Below are 23,140 nucleotides of genomic sequence, written 5' to 3' on the forward strand. Positions count from 1 at the left end.
CCACTTGAATGAATTAGCTGGTGAATGGAGAGTTCTCCCTTCTCTTCCCTCTCCTCCACATGGTGTTCTCTTACCCATCACAGCAATAATGTAGAAGGAGCTGCTATCAACAAACAGAACAGTAAGAGCCCTTTCAATATGCTCACATACTCATAGAATCATAGAGTTGGAAGAGACCGCAAGGGCCATCCAGTCCAACCCCCTGCCATGCAGGAAATCCAAATCAAAGCATCCCCAACAGATGGCCATCCAGCCTCTGTTTGAAGACCTCCAGGGAAGGAGACTCCACTACACTCTGAGGGAGTGTGTTCCACTGTCGAACAGCCCTTACTGTCAGGAAGCTCTTCCTAATGTTGAGGTGGAATCTCTTTTCCTTCAGCTTGCATCCATTGTTCCGGGTCCTGTTCTCTGGAGCAGCAGAAAACAAGCTTGCTCCCTCCTCAATATGACATCCTACTGAGAAACCAAAAACAGTTTTGAGTCATGCTTCAAAGCAATAGAATGCCTATTCAAGTTCAGCAAGGAAGGTGCCCTAGGTGGTGGTATGAAATACCACCATCTTCCAGGACTCCACAAAAAATTCCAGGGAGAGGGGACAAAGAATCAACACAGCTAACACAAATGCCTCTATAGACACACATTCTTTAAGATCCTGAGAGGCCATGCCAAATGATAAGGCAAAACTACTGTGTGACTTAGGGATCTGCACTGCTGAATGAATTAAGATAATGTAGGCAAGCCTAAATATTGCCAGATAGAGGGAGAAGGCTTGGTGTACTAATTGGGAGCTTTAGTGGGAACTCTCTCAGATTTAAGTCTAGCTTATTCTGCCTGCCCCCACCCCCATTTCTTCAGCAGCCATTTCTCTCATTAAGAATATGGAGAATCGACAAACCTTTATTGGGAAGACACATGGCACTCCAAAAGAAAACTTCAGACTTCAAAAAGTTGAGAAATCCATACCAGACTTCAAATAATTACCCCTTTAGCAGCTTTTGGGAGGATAAAAAGTTAGTATGAGCAGTAAGAGGCAGTCCACACCCTGTTTCTGACTTTGGAAGAAGCACCGGGGAGTGTCCCTTCTTCTCAATTTTTAATGTCAATATATAGCCCGTATGATTACACACATTGTTGTGTGCTTAGCAAGCCTTAGAAGCAAGACATGTTGTTTTTAAAAGTGTCTAAATTCTTTCCCAGTACCCCAACAACATTTTATTGTATTTCTAGCATCTTATCCCATTTTGGTAGGAAGCAGAGGAAGATATACAAATCTGACATTTTCTCCGCTTCTCTCCATACTTAATTTTCCTTGTATCTTAAGGGCAGAGATCTTGAAACCCACACATCTTAAACACTATCAATAATATGCAGTTTGAGCCATCAGCATTCCCATATACTAGTCATAAGATGTGAACTAGTCTCAGACAAGATATCAACTCACTGAGTACCCTAAGTAAGCAATGTATTAGCCTTACCAAAATATGGGTTAAGTACCAAAATCTTAGTGGGTTGATGTGAGTATTAAGCTAATTAATAAAACTCCACAAACTGTTTAAAGGGCCCTGGTGGGTATAGGGATGCATAAGCTGTAAGAACTGAAATAGCACCACAAAACTGCTGATATAGATATCTGACTTATCCTTGGCAACTGTTTATATCTCCCAGATTTTGCACAGAAACTGCACATGTAGGAAGCTCTAGAAGTATGTCAGATCCATAGGCAAGGAACATCCACCAAGCACACAAATGGAACCAATATAACACAAAAGTAGTGGACATTTATTCCTCAATTGTGCAAGAATGTATAGATGTATTTGAAAATAGACGGGGCAGAGTACAACACTGAAAGAGACTGAACCCAGCATTTTCTCCACTCTTGATTCAGCTTATTCACATTAAAGTTTGCACGGGACACTTGTTTAAACAACTTTAAACTACATTTTAACTAGTTTTCAAATGAAGCACAGTGAATATTCTGAAATATTTAGTGCGGCAATCTTTAAAAACTATAATTTATGGAAGTTTGTGCTGATGCATCTGGTAAAATTTTACCCTTTTAAACCCATTTTTAAAATTACATGTGTATCTTACTAACTGTACACAAGCAGAATTATTTTATGCAAAGAAGAACCTGATGAAATTGTGCTCATTTATCAAGCTGTTTATCTGGTTTAACAGTCAAGTTCTGTCATATGAACATGCAGTTTTCCAATAAGTTAACTGAACATGGAATTTGGTACATCAGCAATACTGTCTGGAATCTATCCTGCTGACCTGTTGGGCTTTCCCCCCATTGTACTGCCTTTTATGATGAAGCCCTGAAGATTCACAGTTCTCAAATATAAATATTCAGAAGACAAGAACTTGAATCTTAGCCCACAAAGAATTAAGCCTATTCACACTCTTATATGTAATGACTGTAGTAATCAGTTTATTACACAGATTAATCATTCTTGAACGTACAAGCTCCAAGGGAGCAGCTGGGTCTTTAAATATACACAAGTCTGTCAAATGAATTTTTACCCTTACATCCAGAAAGACCTAAGCAGTTAAAAACTTAAGAAAATAAGAGCTATTAGCTATGTTAACTGAGAAAACACATACAAACCAAAATTATGAAGGAGGGGAGGGGGGAGGGAGGGAAGGAGGGAGAAGATTTGAAACAAAATCAACGTCACTTGATGCACTAATAGCTCCAATGCATTTAAATGCCGACCAGTTAAACTTAGACCTTTAAACATAGGATGTGGGCATTGTTTGATCTTGTTGGTCATACATTTACCTTAGTAGGTCCTTCAGAATAAAATACAGAATCAGATTTAAGTTCTTACCATCCATTTTTCCATAAGAGTTATGAGTTTAAAAGGATTCCACTTTTTTAAAAAGAAGTTTATTTTTCAGTCACTGAAAGCCCTCAGAAGCACATGAACTCTTTTACTCTTTGCTTCCTCCCCCATTTTGGTGTTACTGCCCAATTTAAATTTTGTAGGAATGCTTTTATGCTCACAACTACACTGTGACTGAAGAACTGGCTTTTCACACAAATTTCATTGCTAGGAGTCAATGTTGGTATGGAATACAGTATTCATTGTTCCAAGTATGTACAACACGCAGCACTGCTGTATCAGGTAAACATGTGCACAGGGGAAGATGAGGCGTGGGCTCATAGAAAGCAGTCAAATGGAAATCAAAAGGACTTTCTCTTTCAGAGTTCCCCTATCTTTATTTGTAGAGGTTATCCAATAATTTCTTTAATTACATCGCATACTTCTGAGTCCATTCTCGAGCTATTCTGTTGTACCTGTATATGCAAAAAAGATAATTAGCAAGGAGAATACTTCACTAACTAGCGAATATATTTTGCTACAGTCATACTGATCACAAAGTAATTCTAGCACTGAACCAAGTCACTTGTACAGAATATTAAAGCACCAGGTCAAATAGTTAAAAAAATTAAAAAGTAGCAATGCTGTTCAGATACAGGTCTTTGTCCAAATAACCAGGAAAGAATGCTTAAGAATGATTCCCTCAACTTGTTATTGCTACCACACATGCTTCTGAGGGGGAAAAAAAGAACATTCATCTTGCAATATCTCTAGATTTTAAGTTTTTGCTGCCACTTCAACACATAAACTTCAGGTATGTGCATTTCCTAGAATGAAAAATATGAAGAGTATAATCTAATAATAGTTTCCTTTAGTGGGCTGATGAATCTAATAAGTATTTTTACACAGCAGTCATTTGCTGCTTTAAAAGTGTGCATTTCCAAAACAGTATTTCCAAAGTTTTCATTTTTGACACAAGCTTGTCATCTCAACAATTCTCTTGCTATGCGGTGGCCTATTATTGAAAGAGCCAGAATGTCTGTATGCCTACTTTCATTCTGCTCAAGCCTTACTTCATACTCTGAGAATGCTAAATGCTGCCCATTTCATTATTTTAAAGCAAGTTACTTTTCATTGCTGAAGGAGACATGTCTCATGTTGAATGATTAATTTGTAGCAGTAAGTGCTAGAAAGTAATTTGGTCAAAAAATGGGGCAAACTGAACTAATTTCCATCATCAATACTGGCATCTGCAAGTTATTACTCCATGATACTACACATGAAGTTGAACCTGTGTATTTCTTGTTCACCTACCACCACCGAACCAGGTTCTTTTGTGGCGGAAGTTAAAAGTTCTTCCTCCCTCTGCAGCCCAAAAGCAGAAACTGAAGGGCCTAAGAGAAGCAACTGCAAAATAGTAATTTGTAGGTGTATAGATGACACTGACCAGACTTTTACTGGATTAGCCAGTCCAGTTGAGAAGTAAACCGTGTCACTCACTGACAAATATCAAATATTTTAAATCTGGAAAAATAAACTCAGGGCTGTCAACGGAAGAAGACATGTATTTTTTCATAAGAATGAATGACTCTGGTGCCAAGCAAACAGAGTTTGCCAATGTTTTAAGTATATGACTTCTGGAATAAAGTCTTTCAACTACTCATCAACACATAGATTTTAAGGAGTTTAGCTTTGACACTCACTTTTCTCTATCTGTTTTGTAGATCCGTGCAATCTCAGGCACTAAGGGATCATCTGGATTGGGATCACACAACAGAGAACAGATGGACAAAAGTACTGGAAAGAAAAAAGCACAGTATTTCAGAATATGAACAAATCAATACTTTACTCCATTTAGTCTCTCTCCTCTCTTGGTTTTATAATCTAGCACTGAGGTGTGGCCTGGAGTGTGTCTATATTTCACAGTTAAACGCCACATGTACTGTCACAGTTCCATGCTACAGAATCCTTGTTTGTAGTTTGGTGAGGTAATTCTCTGCTATAAATCCATAGTTCAGGGAAGTAGACCAGAGGTCTGATTCTGACCTCTGTGGTCTAATTCCAAACTACAAATACAAGGATTTCTTTGGACAGAGCCAGAAAATTAAAAAATTGTATTGAACATTAATTCTGATGTGTAGACACAATCCTGGAATAGTTTTAAGTCAACTTTAGCTGAAAAAAAATGTGTCAGGTCACTTTGATATGTAAAGCAGAATTGAAAAGGTGCATAGGAACCCTTCTACTATTGCTCTTCTTCTGAAACAACTCCTCTCAAGGCAGTTTCCCTCTCCAGGACTGGAAAACCTGACTCCTGAAGTTAGTTAAGGGAAAACCACAAGGGAGGAGGGCTCCTCTCTACCAGAAGCTTCTCTCCACCCAACCTTTCTTTCCCTAGACATACTGAAACTAGACACAAAATGAGTAACTTAGTGTTTGCATAATAGTTTATGGAATTAGCAAGGATATTACGAATTGAAATTAAATCTACCGGCAATTTGGACAGCAAAGATTTGCCACTGCAGAACAGTTCAGGTCAAGGCAGAAATGTGTTCTTTAAGCTAGCAGTGATGGCTGAAAACTCTGAATACTAAGAGCACAACTGGATTACTGCTACACTTGAAAGAATAAGAGAAAGTGGTGTCAAGCACAATCAAAGTTTTAGTCCCATAATATAGGTAACCACAAACTAGTAGCAAAATAGCCATCACTATCTGATTAGCTGTCCCACAGATTCTCTATAAAAATTTAAGATAATGCATTCTTAACCAATAAAAATAGCTCTCTGGATGGTATTCATTTTAAAATACAAAATGACAAAGTAAAGACGATATAAGATATTTCATCAATACGTTTTGGATCTTTCAAATAGTGGTACCCCGGGTTACGAAATTAATTCGTTCCGCGGTTAATTTCGTAACCCGAAATACCTTCGTAAGCCGAATTCCCATAGGCGCTAATGGAAAAATAGCTCTCTGCTGCCCTCCGGTGGCGGAAAATAGCGCCGCGGTTTTTTCGTAACCCGAAGAAACCTTCGTAAGCCGAAGCAATAAATCCCTATGGGATTTTTTCGTATCCCGAAAAATTCGTAACCCGGCGCATTCGTATCCCGGGGTACCACTGTACACTGATATTGTTTCTACAAAGGTGGACTTTGCCTGACATTTATGGTGGGGAAATAAGATTTTGAGAGTTGCTAGTCCAACCTGGTTTCCTGACAGCCAATCTCTGATCAAGAAGATTGTGGGGGAATTGGAATATATAAAAGCCGGTGTATGTGTCTGAGGAAGTGGCTGGAGAGACAGGGGATTTTCAGTTAAGATCAGATAAGGCTTCTGACAGGAGAGGGACTTCAATTCAGTTAGTCCAGAGGAGGACTGAGATTCAGTTAGACTAGGTCTGGTTGATAGTCAGGGTATTTAAAAGCCTGCTGATTATTTGTTGTTAATGTAATGACACTAAGCTTGAAGTAACTTACATAAATACTTTATTTCTTAATGTTATTTAATACAGTTACAATTTATTTTTTTTACAACAGATGGCTCTAAGTGAGTTCTATCAACTATAAGCCAAGGCAAGCATCGTACCTAAAATACTGAACTGGTTTATGGGACATTAGGGACACTGGCCCTTGTACACTTCAAAGTAATGGCAATAAGGTAAAAGCAGGGCAAGTGTCAGTGACTAGGGGTCTTCTGTGGATAAGAGGTAAAGGTAACCCAAGATTGGAGCAGAGGTCCCATCACAAAGATACTCATGGTATTGCCTTTTTACTTCCACAAGAACAAATGTCTGGAATACCATTTACAATAAGGATACAAATACGAAACAAAGGTTATCTAAATGTAGCACTTCAAAGGCTGATCCATGAAAGCCCAATTTCAGGCAAATTCCCACCCAACGATCATGTAACAATGAAAGCAAAAATGCTTTTATGTGGCTTTGTATTGATAAAACTTGTCCATATTTTAAAGAGTTAGTAAAAAATAAACTCTATATAAGGCACTGCTCATGCACAGTTGCTACAAATCTGCAACAGTTAGACAATCTGTTCCAGGCATTTCAGCATATATAAGTACATATAAGTACATATACATGTGAGTTTATTGCATGGATATGGATTATGTGGGCCTCCAGATGTTGTTAAACTGCAATTCTCAGCATTTCTCACCCAGTGCTATGCTGATTAGAACTAATGGGACTTGCAGACTAATGATACCTTGAGTGTTTCATTACTTCCACTCCACCTTATTGTGAGTTTTCTTGAGAAAGCAGAAGAAGTGCTCTAAATAATGGTATCTGATGTAGCACATTAGGTTTAAGTATTATACAGTGGGGGCCCTTGGTATCCGCCGGGGTGTGGTTCCAGGGCCCCCAGTGGATACCAAAATCCGTGGATGCTCATGTCCCATTATATACAATGGTAGGATAAAATGGTGTCCTTATATAAAATGGCACAATCAAGGTTTGCCTAGTGGAAGCTTGAATCCGCAGATAAAAAATCTGTGGAATAACAAGGGCTAGCTGTATTCAAACACATTCAAAGATTTGTGTGTAAATTATTGTGTTGTAACAATGTAAAGAGAATCAACATATACTTCTTTTATACTTAATAAAGTATCACTACACCTGAAAGAACATTCCATCAGGACGCCTACCTAAAGATATGTAGCTGATTTGTCTCATACAAACAGTTTAACTTTCTTTTACTCAGGTATAAAATGTAGTACTTTTTGCTTCACTCTCTGCATTACCTATCACAGTGATGGTGAACCTCTTAGAGGCCGAGTGCCCAAACTGCAACCCAAAACCCACTTATTAATTGCAAAGTGCCATGTCCCTCTGGCTTTCTAGTAACAAACTCTGGCAAACTCTGTGCTGGGACGATGGCACATGTGCCCACAGAAAGGGCTCTGAGTGCCACCTCTGGTACCTGTGCCATAGCTTCGCCATCACTGACCTATCAGTTCCATTTCACGTTGAGAAAAAAAATCTGATACAGTATAACTAACTGAACTTTCTGTTTCACTCAAGGATGGATGTGAGTCTGTGGGCACAGGCAGCTTATTACATTTTGTCAATTGTAGCTATAACTGACAGAGAAGGAAGAGATTTTATGAATTAAAAACAAGCTTAGCAGTGCATTCATTTGGCGGTCTGTCCTTCTGAAGACGGACAAGAGTTTGTTAATGCTGGTTTCATTAGGTAAATAACTAGATGTTCACATCTTATATTTAGTCCATTTATTGACTGCAGTTAAGTATAAATGTGGGCAGGTAAATGTTGCAGAAAATTTTCCACTAAAAATAGAGCATTGGGAAATTCTCCAGAAAATTTCTGCAGAAAATATTGCACTCAACAGCTCTGATTACTGGCTTTCATATAAGGGTTAAAAAGTGTGCACGAAGTCCCAACTATCCAAAGGACCTTCTTTGCCACTGTTATACAACATCTCTCCCTTCGTCCTTCACCTCCTTCCAAAATCTTTTAAATCCAGCATCTGTCACAGAACTTGTTATTTCACAATACCAAACTACACAAGGCAATGTACAGAACAGTATCTTCAACACAGTAAGATTGCACATAACTTTAGGCCAGAGTGGGCAAAATACAACTTCCAAGGCAATTCTTGTGGCTCCTAGAGTCTCTCCTGTGGACCATCAATTTTTTTTTGCCCCCAAATGCCTTCTAGAGTATGTAGAGAACATTTTTTCCTCCACCACCTCCAACCATTTTAGTCCCAGGAGAGGGACTAAAGTTACTTCCTGTTGTTAAAAACATGGCAAATGTCCCAAAACCCTCAGAGGTGGTTTGGGGCTATTATAAGAAAAAACAATTCCTTTACAGGGTGGGGGAGCAAGGAATACAGCCCTCCAAAGTCTCCTTGAGGACTAATATTGAACCTCTGCCCCCAGCATCCAAAAGTTGCCTACACCAGGTTGAGACTGGCAAACCAAATCGAAGGATTACGTATATAGATTGGAAATGTGCAGGGTAAAGGAAGCTGAGAAAAGAGGGAACACCAAGTCCAAACTAAAATAGGGGAGGGGATCACCTGGTATTAAGAATATAGTACAGTATATTTCTAAAGTGCATGTATTAACAACTGCTGCGCCCAGCACCTTTCAAATATAAACAACTTTATATTTTAAACACAACCAAAAGTCACTTCTTGTCTCTTCCATATGAAACGTTTTGCTCTTCAGAGAGCTTATTAGAAGTAAATTGTAGATTAACATCAGTTATAACCCGAAATCTGTTCTTGTCTGTTTCAGCCAGTGTACAATACATAGGCTTTGGTAGGTATGAAATGCCTTTTATCTTAACCAACTATGTAGACGCTCTATCACCTAGGCCTGTTACAGACTGCCAAAATAAAGCTGCTTCGGGTCTCTTTGGAGGTATGCTGTTTAAATGATGCATGCATCCTAAGAATCTGGAAGCTGCACCAAAGCTGCACTCCAGTGCTTAGGAATGGAGTGTGGCTTTGGCGTGACCTCCGGACTCTTAGGACCCATGCATCATTTAAATAGCATGCCTCCAAAGAGACCCGAAGCAGCTTTATTTTGGCAGTCTGTAACAGGCCCTAGATCCCTGTTGTGTACCTATGTATTTCTGCCTGCTGTAAAACATTTGCTTCCCTAATATGTCCTATATTGATTCTGCACAAGACAAAATGTGCACAGAGTCTTTACTTATTTTGGATTTTATTATGTTAGGTCAGGCAAATTAATACATCAAATGCCAAGTCTCTATGTATTTCACTTTAAAAATAAGGAATCAAAACTCTATATTGATAAGGAAGAGTGTTGCTCTTGTTAGGAGGGTGAAGAATTGTTTGAACTAGCTTTGGAGAAGGAAACCCTTGCTCTGAGAACAACCTTCCTTTTCTGTGACCTGTCATCCTCCACATCAAGGGTTAATGTTCTTGTTGCTCATGCAACAGTCCTAGTCCTGATCCTGAATGAGAACTCTGCCATTTTCTAGTCTCTTCCAAAACTGCAATCCAGGTAAGGTAAGGGTAAAGGGAAGGACATTCCCTTGACCTGAATGTCTAGTCATAACCAACTGTAGGGGCGATGCTCATCTCTGTTACTAAGCCGAAGAGCCAGCATTTTCCGAAGACAATTCCACTGGTCATGTGGCCAGCAGGACTATATCAAATGCAGTTACCTTTCCACCAAAGTGGAACCTATTTATCTACCTGCACGTTTACATGCTTTCAAACTGCTAGGTTGGCAGAAGCTAGGGCTAGTGATGGGAGCTCACTCCGTCTTGCAGCACTTGGGCCTCAAACTGCGAAGCTTCTGATCTTGCAATCATCAGAATTAACGTCTTAACCACTAAGCCACCACATCCCTAAATCCAGATAATTTCATTAAAAAAAATCAGAAATCATGACAAAACAGATGGGGGGAAGTAGAAAAAGTGTAAGAACATTTTTGAGAATAACTGGGCATAAGATACAATATGTATCTAACATCAAATTAATCTAGACTAAGTTTGAGGTTCACCTGATTTTTCAGTTTAAGAAAATATCCAGGCAAAAGTGTGAGGGGTAGAAATATGTTAACTTCCATTTCTGGGAGCATCTCAGATCCAGCAACTGCCAATTAATTTTCTCTAACCCACTGCTACGATTCAGAAAATTTATGAAATAAATATGAAGCCCCCTCAAGATACAAGACACAGCTCTTCATATTAGAAGATGCCCAAAAATGGCTGACAGGTGTTGCTTTGTACTATGCAATGCATGCATTCAAATTCCAGTATGAAACTTACTGGCTAATAGGATGCCCATTTTCAAGTAACATTCTGCCTCAGTGGCATGACTGGAGACAAGTAATCCACTTCCAACACAGTAAATTTATTGTAAACTATATGCAGTAGCATTTCCCATGATAAATATTTTAGAACCAATTGATCACAGCATACCAGGGTTGTATATCAATTGCTACTGTGCATAAGAGCATATTCTAACAATGCAACTAATTTTAAAGTCATGCTCTTATGCTTAAGGCACCTAAGGTAAAGGTAAAGGTACTCCCTGTTGACAAAGTTGTCAAGTCGTGTCTGACCATATCGGGTGGTGCTCATCTCCATTACTAAGTGGAAGGGCCAGCATTGTTAGAGAGTACTCTGTGATCATGTGGCCAGTGTGACTGCACAGAACGCTGTTTACCTTCCCACCGAGTGGTACCTATTTATCAACTTGCATTTGCATGCTTTCAAATTGCTAGGTTGGGAGAAGCTGGGACTAGTGGTGGGAGCTCACTCCATCAAGCGACACCTGAGCCTCAAACTGCCAACCTGCCGATCTTGCAATCAACAGAGTCAGCCTCTTAAACACTGGCACCGAGAGATAGCAATTATGATAGTAGGCTGAATAACTGAATTCTAACACAGTGACCACCAGCATGGAGACAAATTCTGTTAAGTGCCCAGTAAAGAATCTAGCATTCATGTGAAGACCTCTCTAAAGGAAATGCATGCCAACAATTACAGCACAATCCTATAGTTACAGCATTTTGAGCTATCAATTTCAAAATTAAAATATATATATATTATATATACTTGCCTTTCTAAATTAATGATTGTTCACACAGACACCTATGATTTTTTCAAAATGTCAGGCATGGGTCTGTGTCCCTCCCTACTTTTAGTAAAAAAAAAATTGTTGTGTTGTGTTTCTTCAAATATGTACAAGTATTACAATAAAATAATTCCCAATTGGAGCCCTGAATCTGAACAAGATGTTTAAGCAATATAAAATTTACTTTATTGCTTTCCTCCCCAATGAAATCCTTCAGTTCAAGCACCTTAGGCTATTAGAGAAATGTCTGAGATATTCAGATAGCATATAATAATATTACGATCTATTTTAAAGATTTATTTATCACATACAAATCAAATATAGCAAACCAGAGCCCAATCTGACCAGGGTGCAGAAATCAGAATTTCCCACTGAGTACCATACCACCAGCTTACTTAGCAGTCTATAGCCTTGTTGCCCCTTATTTAGTTTACGTATCCAAATCCATTTAGTACTCAGCTCAAACATTCATAACACCCAGACCTTCATAACATTACCTTCACTACAAAGATTTTATATTTACCATACAAGATTTCCTAAAATCTTTAACATTTCACAGATTTTGAATTACAGGCAGAATTCTAACACTTCACCACTAGGGGACTGGCCAACTTGAAATCAAGTAGCCTTCCTGGGTACAATGAGCTTTTCAAACATCTATTATATATATTTAAGAAACTGAGAAAGAGTATATGCATATTAAAGGTAAAAGCAGTCCCTTGACATGAATGTCAAGTCATACCAGACTATAGGGGGTGGTGCTCATCTTCTTTACTAAGCCGAAGAACTAGCATTGTCCGAGGACTACTCGGCCAGAATGATTGCACTGAACACTGTTACCTTCCCACCAAAGTGTTACCTATTTATCTACTTGCATTTGCATGCTTTCAAACCGCTAGGCTGGCAGAAGCTGGGACTAGTGACAGGAGCTCATCCCATCATGCAGCACTCGGGCCTCGAACTGCCAACCTTTTGATCTTACAATCATCATAATTGGCACCTTAACCACTAAGTCACCACATCCCATATGCATACTAAAGGAAGTACTAAACTGATGGAAATATACCAGACATTTTATATTTAAATCAGACAGCTGTTATACACCCTCAGAACCAACTCACTTACCTTTTGAAATAGTTAATGCTGGAGACCACTGTGACCGTAGAATATCAAGACAAATACTGCCATTACTGTTAATATTTGGATGGTAAATTCTTGTTGTAAATGCAACCTGTTAAGAAAAGAGGATTCTCTCATGTAGATTCATTTACTACAATCAGCAGATACTACATCAATAGTGATAGCATATAAACACTAAGGCAAACAACTACCTTAGGTGGTTTGAAGGGGTAATCTGTTGGGAAGTGAATTGTCAAGAAGAACACTCCACCCTGATAAGGACTGTCATTCTGAAAAGAGAAATGTGTCAGAACAACATTTAAGGTAAGTTTATATTTATATGAACGTTACTGAAGTTTAAAGGCTACTTACCGGTCCCATTATTGTCGCTTGCCAATGGAACACTAGAAGAGGAAAAAAATTGAGATACTGACTAAAATGTTTAACATTAAGCAAATTAACATACCTGTAACTATCATAGTTATACTATGCCTTGACTATAGTGCAGCTAATGTGTATCAAAGCACTCATATTTTCCCCTTAGCACTAGCAGAAGATACTTGTCATTTTAGTTTATGTTATAAGTACAACAGTGACAACACACAGGAGCCTCAATACTCCACACCACTGAATTACCTCTACAACAGGGGTGGGCAATTGTGGAAAGTGAGTAATGACACCCCCCCAGAACACCCTTGGAGGTCTGCATCAGCTTTAAAAAAATCAAAAATCCCCCCTCCCCATGACTCTAGGGCAGTGTTTCCCAAATTTTGGTCTTCAAAGTATTTTGGACTTCAGCTCCCAGATGCCCTAGCCAGTTTAGCCAACAATCAGGAATTCTGGGAGCTGAAGTGCAAAACACCTGGCGGTCCAAAGTTTGGGAAACACTGCCATAGGGGTTACGGGATTATTAAAAAAGCCTCTCCTGGGCCTAAAGTGGCCCAGAGGGTCTGCAAAATGTGGTGGAAATGCAAATTTTCAGTGGAGATTTTTGAGCATTTCGAGGTAAAATATTTTTTAAACAATTTCACAAGTATTGTTTTTGACCCCTGGGAGCCCCAAGGGCTCCTACAATCATGGTGGAAATTCCCTCCGCACCCCTTAGAATGCATTTGGGTACCTTCTGGAACAAAACAAAGTTACTAATGACCCCTGAGGGCCACAAAAATGGCCCTGTGCTCACATTTTGCCCACCTCTGTTCTATAATGATAGACAGAGATATTATAACAGAAGAAGCTGAGTGTTTTACTCATCCATTCAATCAAAACTTTATTTTCTGAAAAGCACATTTGATCACAGTATATTTAAATTACTAAGTTAATACATCAGTTAACAAACATTTATTTTACATGATTACTTTTATTAATGAGACTGCAACTTTATTAACCAGGGATGCAGGTGAAGCTGTACTTGTTCAAGACCAAAAGGATCCTGCCATATAATCCAACAAAATGGCCAAATGCCATTTTAAAAGAAAGAGAAAGGGTTCACCTGTTCTAAATGCAATGCAAGATAATTTTAGGAGATGCCTGATTAGACAGTTTCTTTTTTTCCCTTTTTTAAAAATAAATTTTATTAAATATTAAAAAATAAAATTCACTTATACAAAAAAAACCATTACCTACGAAAATAATTCATCACCCAATATACAATTTCATATAGTTTATCTTTGTATCACTTCTTTGTCTGCTGAATTTCTCCGATATTTCTTTACTTATTGTTTACTGAACTCTTATCTGTACCTTATTTCTATTACCATTAATTACTTCAACCTATCTACATTACTTTTATACCAATTTTTCCTTCATTGGGTTTCCTCTCTTATACCTCTCCTGTCTTACATATCTCAACATATATTTCTTATAGTTATCTATACAATAAAGTTAAAACTTTAATATAATAATAATATTCGATGAGTAGAAGATATAGATAGACCGTTTCTAATTATTTTTGTTTATCCAAAACAGCTGTTATTTTATTCTGTCTACTGCTGAATCATCATTCTGATTAAAGGCTACATTTGGTTACTTGAAATGTTTTGCAATTCAAAAACATAACCTCAAGTTTACATATCTTAAGTGAGGCTTCTCTCTGCCCAAGGAAATGCTCATTTGTGCAATTTTCACATTACAAATACTTACTGTCATCTCCAACAGGCCCTGCTGAACATTGTGCGGGAGGATCACGCGCCAGATCATTCAATTCCTAAAAACAAACCCACAGTTGATTAAAAATATTGTAATTTTATCAAGTTTTATTAAAATTCAAGTTCAGAAAACTCTGAAAGCATTCTGAGGACATACTCTAGGAATATCAGTAGGTTCTTATTATTTACAAACTCTAGTTGTTTTCTATTACCAGACGTTATAACATTAGCAGTTAAAGATGAGGTATATACACTTTCAGAGGCTCAAACAGAAGTCTTCTAAGTTTCAACACTGCATTATAATTTATTAAATGTTCTACTTCTAGTGGGCAGTTTCTATCTTGCTTCCAGGATTTCTTCAGGCTTACCACCAGAAGTCAATTTTCCATTGGAAAATTTTCCATTGGACTGGACATTAAAACTGGCTAAAAGAAATAATGGCTACCTACTAAGTTCAGCTGTTGATGTGTCCCCTTTTTAAATATTAACATCAAATTAAACTGACTGTCTGTTTAAATTTATAAATTGTGGTTGTGTGCCTTCAAGTTGTTTCCAAGTTATGGTGAACCTATCAAAGGGTTTTCTGGGGCTGAGAGTGTGTGACTCGGCCAAGGTTACCCATGGCTGAGCAAGTAATCAAACCTTGATCTCCAGAGTCACACACAGTCCAACACTCAAACTGCTACACCACACTAACTCTCTAAATTCACAAACTGCTGCAGTATCACACATAAGATTTTACTCCTTTGAAAATATTAACCATAATATGATGTTGAAAACATACATTTGACTTTAACTATGAAATTCCTTCTGAATTATAGGGCTGTGGGGAAGGGGCTGTTCCAAAGAATTACTTTCAACTGGCTGCCTACTAAGCCTGGTTTTGTGATCTATCAAGGATGTCTTTGCCTCCCAGTCCCCCCCCCCCCAAAATGGGGGGTCCAAATCTTCTGCTTGCCTCGAAGTGGCCTTGAGGACTCTTGTAATCCTTTTTTATATCGTTATAATCAAGTCACTTCCGGTTTGATAAAAGGCCAGGTGAGGGGGATCTGAACAGTGTTGTCACTCAAAACGCTTTAAAAGACATGACAACTGAATTGTGTATAACCTTTACACAATTTTAAAGAAAACCTGAAGGAAAAATTTAAAACGATTGTATTTTAGCATCCCTAAAGGGTTGTGCTTCTTAAAAACAACCATCTAAAAATGTATTCTGATCGACTAGTATTACCTCCATTGAGACTGCAATCCTAACTTCACCTAGTAGCTGAGAGGCCTTGTACAAGCGTTCCTTTGCTACCAAAAAGAGAGGTAAATTGGTGGTGTGACACTCATGCCTCTGTAGCCCCCAGCCTGCTCACAAAATGTTCCCTGGCGATAGAAGGAAAGTGAGTTTGCTAGCCACTTGTCAAGTACAGACTTTCCAGCTCCTCTGACCCTTAATTCCCCCACCACAGAAGCAAGGATGAATCTATGCCAGCCATGCTATAGTACAACAATTTACCATCAAAGGGAAGAAAATGACACACAAACACACACAGAGAGAGAGAGAGCCTTCTTGAAAGAATCAAGAATTGCTGACAGCAACCTCCCTTTGCCATAAATGCACCTAGGACTTTTCTATCAATTGCCCAGCTTGTATAATGTCCACTCATTATGTCACGAATTTTATGGCCTTCATCAATCTATGAAACTCTGGAATTAGTTCTATGCACACTATGGCTTTGAAGATACAGCACACCAGCAGTAAGCCACACAATTTGAGATGGAGAGTTTTAAAATTAATTTATGACCTATTAGAACAGGGCTGAGCAACGTGCAGCTTTGCAGCTTGTGGCCCCCAGGGATTTTCAGGGGTAAAAATAATATTTTTTCAACTCCAAAAATATCTTTAGGGGGTGTTTGAAGCTTCCCCCCCCCCCCCGGGCAACTCTGAAACAAAAAGGTTTTGCAAAATCCCAATCCCCCCCTGCAAAGTTCCCAAAAGGCCTTTAGGAGCCCAAGAAGGCACAAAAACACTCCCCCTTTGTCCCATAGAGCACATGTTTGGGAGTAAAAGAGAGAAAGATTTTTTTATGGGAGCAGATACATCCCTCCAAGGTCTCCTGGAGGGATAATGTGGACCCCTAACCTCTCAGTTGCCCAGCCCTGTATTAAAGGATCTGCTCACTGGTGCACAGAAATCTTGAAAGCAACGGCTTTGTTGAGGCTATTACTTTCTACATAAGGGGAAGAATCTGTCTTTTGAACTAGAACAGAAAAACAAAAATATTATCAGCTTATACTAAGAGAGGATTTAAATTTACCTGCCTAGAATTTGTTATGCTGATCTTTTGGTTTTCAACAGCTATACCAGTCAAGATGTTTTGTCTTTGGGTTTGAAAGTTGCTGGACTAATTCCAAAGCCCTCACAAAGCATACTCAGGGCTGGTACAGACAGCCCTGAAGCAACAGCTTGACATAGCCCCTTCGAGCTCCTAATTGGGGCCGCAGCAACCACATGCCACAGCCCAAATCCAGCATGTTTCCGGCCCAAAAAGAAGTGGCAAGATGCCACTCCTTTTTGGGTAGGAAAAAGCTGTCCTTTCTGTCACGGCGGTTGCTCTTCTGTGCTCCTGTGGTGTGACGCATCTGAATGCTGCGCTACCAGAGCGATGCAATGCTGCCCACCGTCTGGGCAGGCAGCATGGCACCAGCTTAGGGGCAGTGTTGGGCCATGTGTTATCTAACCACCATGCCCCCACACCGCTCCCAAGCTGGCACTTACTGCCAGTCTGTTTTGTCCCTCACTGAATCAATGGGAACGCGGTAAGTCAACACTCAAGTTCTACTTACTGAATGAGTCTATACTCAAACTGGGACTGCCAAGTGGAATTGGGCCGATGTACACAGCCTTAAAGACTTTTTAATAATACAAAGGTAGAAAACTTCAAAAAAATTGTTAAAAACTAAGATTTCAAGCAACATTTCTGATTGTACATTTCAATTAACGCATCCTTTTGAAGTAAAGATTTCCAAAGCACCTTATATGACTATGTGTTCACCATGGTTTAGAAAACTATGACTTCGTTCCCCAGCCTCAATCCCTCCTGGTCATGTTGCTGGTAGACTAAGGCCTGTTACAGACTGCCAAAATAAAGCTGCTTTGGATCTCATTGGAGGTATGCTGTTTAAATGATGCACGGGTCCTAAGAGTCCGGAGGTCGCGCCAAAACCACACTCCATTCCTAAGGACTGGAGTGCAGCTTTGGTGCAGCTTCCGGATTCTTAAAGACCCAAGCATCATTTAAATAGCATACCTCCAAAGATACCCGAAGCAGCTTTATTTTGGCAGTCTGTAACAGGCCTAAGTTAGGAAGAGATGTAGTAGCTTGAGAAAAAGGAAAAGAGAAACTGTTTGGTCTGCCGGCCTCAAGTGGGCAAACCTGAAGAAAAGAGGTATGTGCGTTAATTTGACTCTACCCCTATCAATTGTGAAGGCTAAACATCTCTTAATGCATTATTTAAAAACAGTGTGGCTAATGCTGCAAATCTTTAAATCCAAAATTCTAGAGTAGTAATATTAGTGATGATACCACTGTTGCTCCTTATGACTAGGCTCTCACTTAAAGAATAGTCTTGGGATTCGAGTTTGGTGAACTTCCACATTTTGCAACATGTACACCCTGAAACACTCAATGTAGGAGTCCACCAAGCATATCACACCTACAAAATGGTGGCAAAGCATTTGCGCTAAACAGCCTGACTTCTCTTGCTTCACACTTGTCTCAGGTTCCTCCATCTTCCACATAAAGAGAAACACCGACGAGTATCTCAAAATACACACATGCAGTCAAGGAATAAATTAGCATTAGAAAGAGCTGAGCAGCTTCATGTAATCCTTGCAGTTTCTCAAGTCCTTGCAGCTGAAAGTTAAAAGTGCAAAATAAGGGCATATAGATTTTTTTCGCACTGATTCTGATCAGTCAAACATACATGTATGCTTTTATTTTCAAAAATATTATTAAAAAGGACAAGATAGAAACCAATAGGGATGGCTAATTTGTCTGTCTGCAAAAATCCTAACACCTGCTGCGTACAAGGATGAATTAGGACTCCTCGGTGATTTCATCTTCAAATTAAACGCTGTTCCTTGATTACATTATAGGAGCTTAGAGCATTTTTTTCTATAACATGGTCTCTCTCACACATCGGTATATAATGTTTGAGTATTTTGAGTATGAGGCATGAAACACATGCATAATTGTTTGGGTTCAACTTTCCCAAGGCTCTCAACAACACCCAGGTGAGGCTTTTCTGAGGAGTGCAGAGGATTGCAGATGAGGGAGGAGAAGAAATCCTCCAACATTAACACTGCTTTGGATATAACCAATACATTACTTATCCGTAAAGCTGGAAAGAGAAGGTAGTATGTACATACACACACACAAAACCACCCACACTACAGGGAGTGCAAGTAAGACGAGGGAGAAAATGTGTTTGTGCTCCTCCACTATCTTCTCTCAAGGACCTAGGAGTATTGCAACCCCTTCCTCTGTTGTAACAAAAGGTTTATTATGTGGGAAGAGATTACTCTAATACTCCTGCTTCCCCCAAAAAGCAAGACCACAAGAATAAATAGTCCATGGGAAAGAGCTGTGTGATTTCAAGGGTCCTCCCCAGCAGAGGGTTTGGGGCAAAGCCCTAGCAAATAAGTTTGTGACTTGCATTGCCCCTATTCTGAGCAATTCATATGGTTTGTTTCTTTCCCAGAAACTGAAGCTGTTCAAAAAGCAATGTAAAGTTTCTTTAACTGTATCCATTTAATCCCTTTAATCCTGTGCCCAGCAAGCAAAGATGCCACGGACCCCAGAGCACTTTTCCCTACCAAGTTTACACACAGACCTAAAGAAAGCCTAATAAACTATCACTCGCGCTTCTCCCTCTCTGGTTTCCTAGAGGAAACAAAAACACGTGGCAAGAAAATCCATTGATCTTTGCCATTATTTGCTTTATTCTCTCCCGCTATATTAAAGCACAAGAGTGGAAAATGTCCAATCTGTGGAAGCAAGGCTTTAAATGCCCGTACAAGGTCTTCTTTGTGAAGGTACGAAGGTTGTTCCTTGTAAGTAGCCACCCCTGAGAGATGGTATGAGGAAGACATACATCGGATAAATAAAACAGCTTGGAACAAAAATATCCAAGAGTGGAACTGTTTCCTGATATCTTCAAGGCTGGTGATCAATATCTGGGGACACTAAAATGCCTTTGGAAAGATAGGCTGCCACTTGCACAAGGCCTCATTCTCGACTTAATCGAACGTACGCTCATAGCCAAATATTAGGATAGCCAACGTCAAGCAGATGGGTTTATTCAACTCCAAATATTAAAAGGAAGCCTGAAGACATCAGGACTATTCTTAGGGTTTTAAGAGAACCCAGCAAACCCCAGGATCAATATTTCAGGAAGGAGTGATATTGTGCCTCAGTTACAACTTGTGTATCTGCCATTAAGGGCTTCTTTGTGTAGCTTCCAGAACTTGGGACCAGGTCAATGTACTGTATGTCCCAGGATGTTTTACAGGGGACACTACTCGTTTTCAGCCTCCTTGGATGTAGTGTCTTTGAAAGAGCACACTGTCACAAAGCCAAAAGCAATGTATGCTGCTGATAGACGCTGCTGCTTGACCACAGCAACCCTCAAGGATCTCCTGGGAGAGGGCTTTGAAGCAAGTGAAGGAGGCATCTCCTTTATAACTGCTGCCACAACTAGATAGGAACCCACAAACACACAAACATTATATGCACAGACACACAATATCTGGTGCCAGAGTCAAAAACACTTGTCATAAGGATCAGCATCACCACTTTCCCAATTTCTTAATGCATCAGGGAGAATGACAGAACTAGGCTTAAGGTCTGACTGGGGCTCCAACTCCCAGGATTCCATAGCCTTGAGCCAGAAAGAGAGTTAAAGCGGTGCCAAACCGGGTTATTTCTCCAGTGTGGACGCAGCCTCCTCTGAACAAAAGGGGCCTCTCTTGCGGCCTACGGTGGAGAAGGCCTGCTTCTGCTGATGGAGGAGGAAGAGAGAGAGAGAGGCAGGCCTCCTCCTCCTCCATCATCATCCCCTGCCCAGGCCAGGCTAGAGCCAGGCCCAAGGCCTATGGAGCGGAGGGATCCCTGCCCTCCAGGGCTCGGGGCCGATCCTTACCTTGTGGATTCTCTTCAGCGCCATCGCGGCGGAGCCTGCGGAGGGCGGCGCGCGAGGAAGGAGGAGGAGGAGGCAGCAGGAAGGAGGAAAGGAAGGAGCCGGACTATTTTTTTCCGGCGGCGGAGGGAGCGCGGGGGTTGTTAGGCGGAAGAGGGAATAAAAGGGGGAGAGAGGGGGGGCACCCGGCCAGTTGTCGCTCTCTCTCTCGAGGGAGGCCGGGGGTCCCTTCCCAGCCGCTCTCGCCCCCAATCCCACCCCTGGTCTCCCTCCTCTTCCGAGGAAACCCGGAAATGCTGGCTCTCAGCGCTGCGGCTGCTCCGGCCGCATCACCACCGCCCCCAGCGCCCAAGTTCTTTATGACGCGACGGCGTCTCGCAAGGTTGTTGCTAATGAGATTCCTCCGCCTCCTCCTCAGACTCCTCCGCCTCTGCCGGAGTCAGTAGCCGAGAGCACCCGCGCATGCGCCGTGAGAAGGCCTTGATTCGGGTGTGCTGATTGGCCAAAGCGGCGTGGCGCGCGAGCCAAGAGCGAGCGCGGGGACGCCTCTACGCGGAAGGTTGCCCACTCCCCCTCGCGCATGCGCCTCGAGGGGCGGCGTGGGGAGTTCTTTCCCCCTCCCCCCTCCCACTGAGGAGAAGGGACGACGTCACCGCCGCCCGCGTCAGGCAGGCAATGCCTCTCCGGAAAGGAAAGGACGAGAGTTGAAGGATAGCCCCGCCCCCTTTTGTGTGTGTATGGAAGCGAGCGAGTGCGAGGGCCACGCCGGATTCGAGGGTTCGAGTTATCGCGAGAAGAGACTTGGCGGAAAAGGACCTAACCATTAACCAAACACAGGAGGGGTGATAGTAATTAAACCAACTCACCCCCGCGTCCTGTGATTGGTCCACGCCAGTAAACCTTGGAGGGCTGGAAACACCTTTCCTTTCATAATAAAGACCAGGTTGGGGAATCATGGGAATGAAACGGTTCTGTCGTTGGAGCAGAGTGAAGAGAACATATTTGAGACCTATATATATATATATATTATATATAGTATATGTATGTTTTATGTTATATTATATTATATAGTGTATATATATATATATATATATATTCGTATTGCTGTATGTTTAAGAGTCCGCCTCAGGCTGAAACGATGAAGGAAGCCTCAGTGAGAGTCTCTTTGCCGTACCACACAAACACACACTGAAGGATCCGCCAAGTTTTACCCCCGACCTCTCCAGGTCATGGCAAAACCCATATCTTGGCCCCCAACCTCCTCGACTTTACATGAGGTCGGCTTTGTCGTGTATATCGGTACACGCCTCCCTCACGCTCATTGGGGTTAGGCACACGGCTCCAGTGATGTGGGAAAACACAACAAAAACACCATGTTTTTACCTCAGAGGACACCTCTCTAGGAATCCTCCGGTGCAACTCTGTGGTCGACATCCACAGCGACACTGGCCATAGGACTGCCCTGGGGAGGCTACAAAAGCCTGTAGAGTGTTCTCTATAGGAATCTTAGGTCTTTCAGTGCGGCTTTTAGTTAAAGTTGACCATAGAGTTGTACTGGAGGAGGACCTAGATTCCTAGAGAGAACTATCAATCAAATCCCTGAATAATCAAAGCCACAAATATGGGGTGTGTGTGTACCCTATACATACACAAACACACACTATAGAGAAAGAGTGAGAAAGAGTGTCAGGTCCAAGAGTGATAGCCTAGCACAGTGATGGCAAGCTATGGCACACGTGCCAGAGGTGGCACTCGAGCCCTCTCTGTGGGCAATGTGCCATTGTCGCAGCACACAGTTTGCCAGGTTTGTTACTAGAAAGCCAGAGGGACAGCACTTTGCAATAAATAAGTGGGTTTTGGGTTGCAGTTTGGGGACCTGGCCTCAAAAAGGTTCACCATCACTGGCCTAGCACTTGCATGGAGACCAACACAGAGCTGTAAATGCTTTTGTGCTGTAAGTATGGTTCAAAAGCATGGGTTCACTGTCTAATACAGTGGGCAGACTTCATGGCACTCCTCATTTGTCTGTTGCATATTTGATTTCCTGAGCACCTGATTTACACAAGAGTGTTTTCAAGGATTAATTTTATCATTTTGAGAGAAAATGTTCAGACATAAGGAGAATTCTGCTACTAGGGGAACTAATAGTTATTATGAGGCAGGATAAACTGTTAAGATACCTGTTCAGGAATATATCTAGGGTGGGCCCATGGCTAGCTGCCATAGAGAATGGTCGCATAAACTCAGAGCTTGGCTTAACCACCAAA

At 40.9% G+C, this 23,140-nt stretch overlaps 1 protein-coding gene across 1 annotated transcript; it reads right to left on the reverse strand.

Moving 5' to 3' along the window:
- Positions 1-2,414: 2,414 nt before the first annotated feature.
- UBE2D2 (ubiquitin conjugating enzyme E2 D2) lies at positions 2,415-21,302 on the reverse strand. The gene is made up of 7 exons (XM_042463794.1): positions 20,877-21,302; positions 14,680-14,743; positions 12,910-12,941; positions 12,750-12,827; positions 12,544-12,649; positions 4,529-4,622; positions 2,415-3,301 (listed from the first exon to the last, which is right to left on the reverse strand). Exons 1-7 carry the CDS (start codon positions 20,898-20,900, stop codon positions 3,256-3,258), a joined length of 444 nt encoding a protein of 147 aa, XP_042319728.1. The 5' UTR covers positions 20,901-21,302; the 3' UTR covers positions 2,415-3,255.
- Positions 21,303-23,140: the final 1,838 nt, after the last annotated feature.

The sequence above is a fragment of the Sceloporus undulatus genome, chromosome 4 (genome assembly GCF_019175285.1).
Source record: "Sceloporus undulatus isolate JIND9_A2432 ecotype Alabama chromosome 4, SceUnd_v1.1, whole genome shotgun sequence".
In the NCBI taxonomy this organism is placed as follows: Eukaryota; Metazoa; Chordata; class Lepidosauria; order Squamata; family Phrynosomatidae; genus Sceloporus; species Sceloporus undulatus.

Coding starts and splice junctions, on each gene's coding strand:
- UBE2D2 (XM_042463794.1), bottom strand. CDS start 20,900: ATGGCGCTGAAGAGAATCCACAAG. Junction 12,650..12,749: donor ACCCCTTCAAACCACCTAAG/GTAGTTGTTTGC, acceptor TTTTCTTAACAG/GTTGCATTTACAACAAGAAT. Junction 3,302..4,528: donor TACAAAACAGATAGAGAAAA/GTGAGTGTCAAA, acceptor TTGCATATACAG/GTACAACAGAATAGCTCGAG.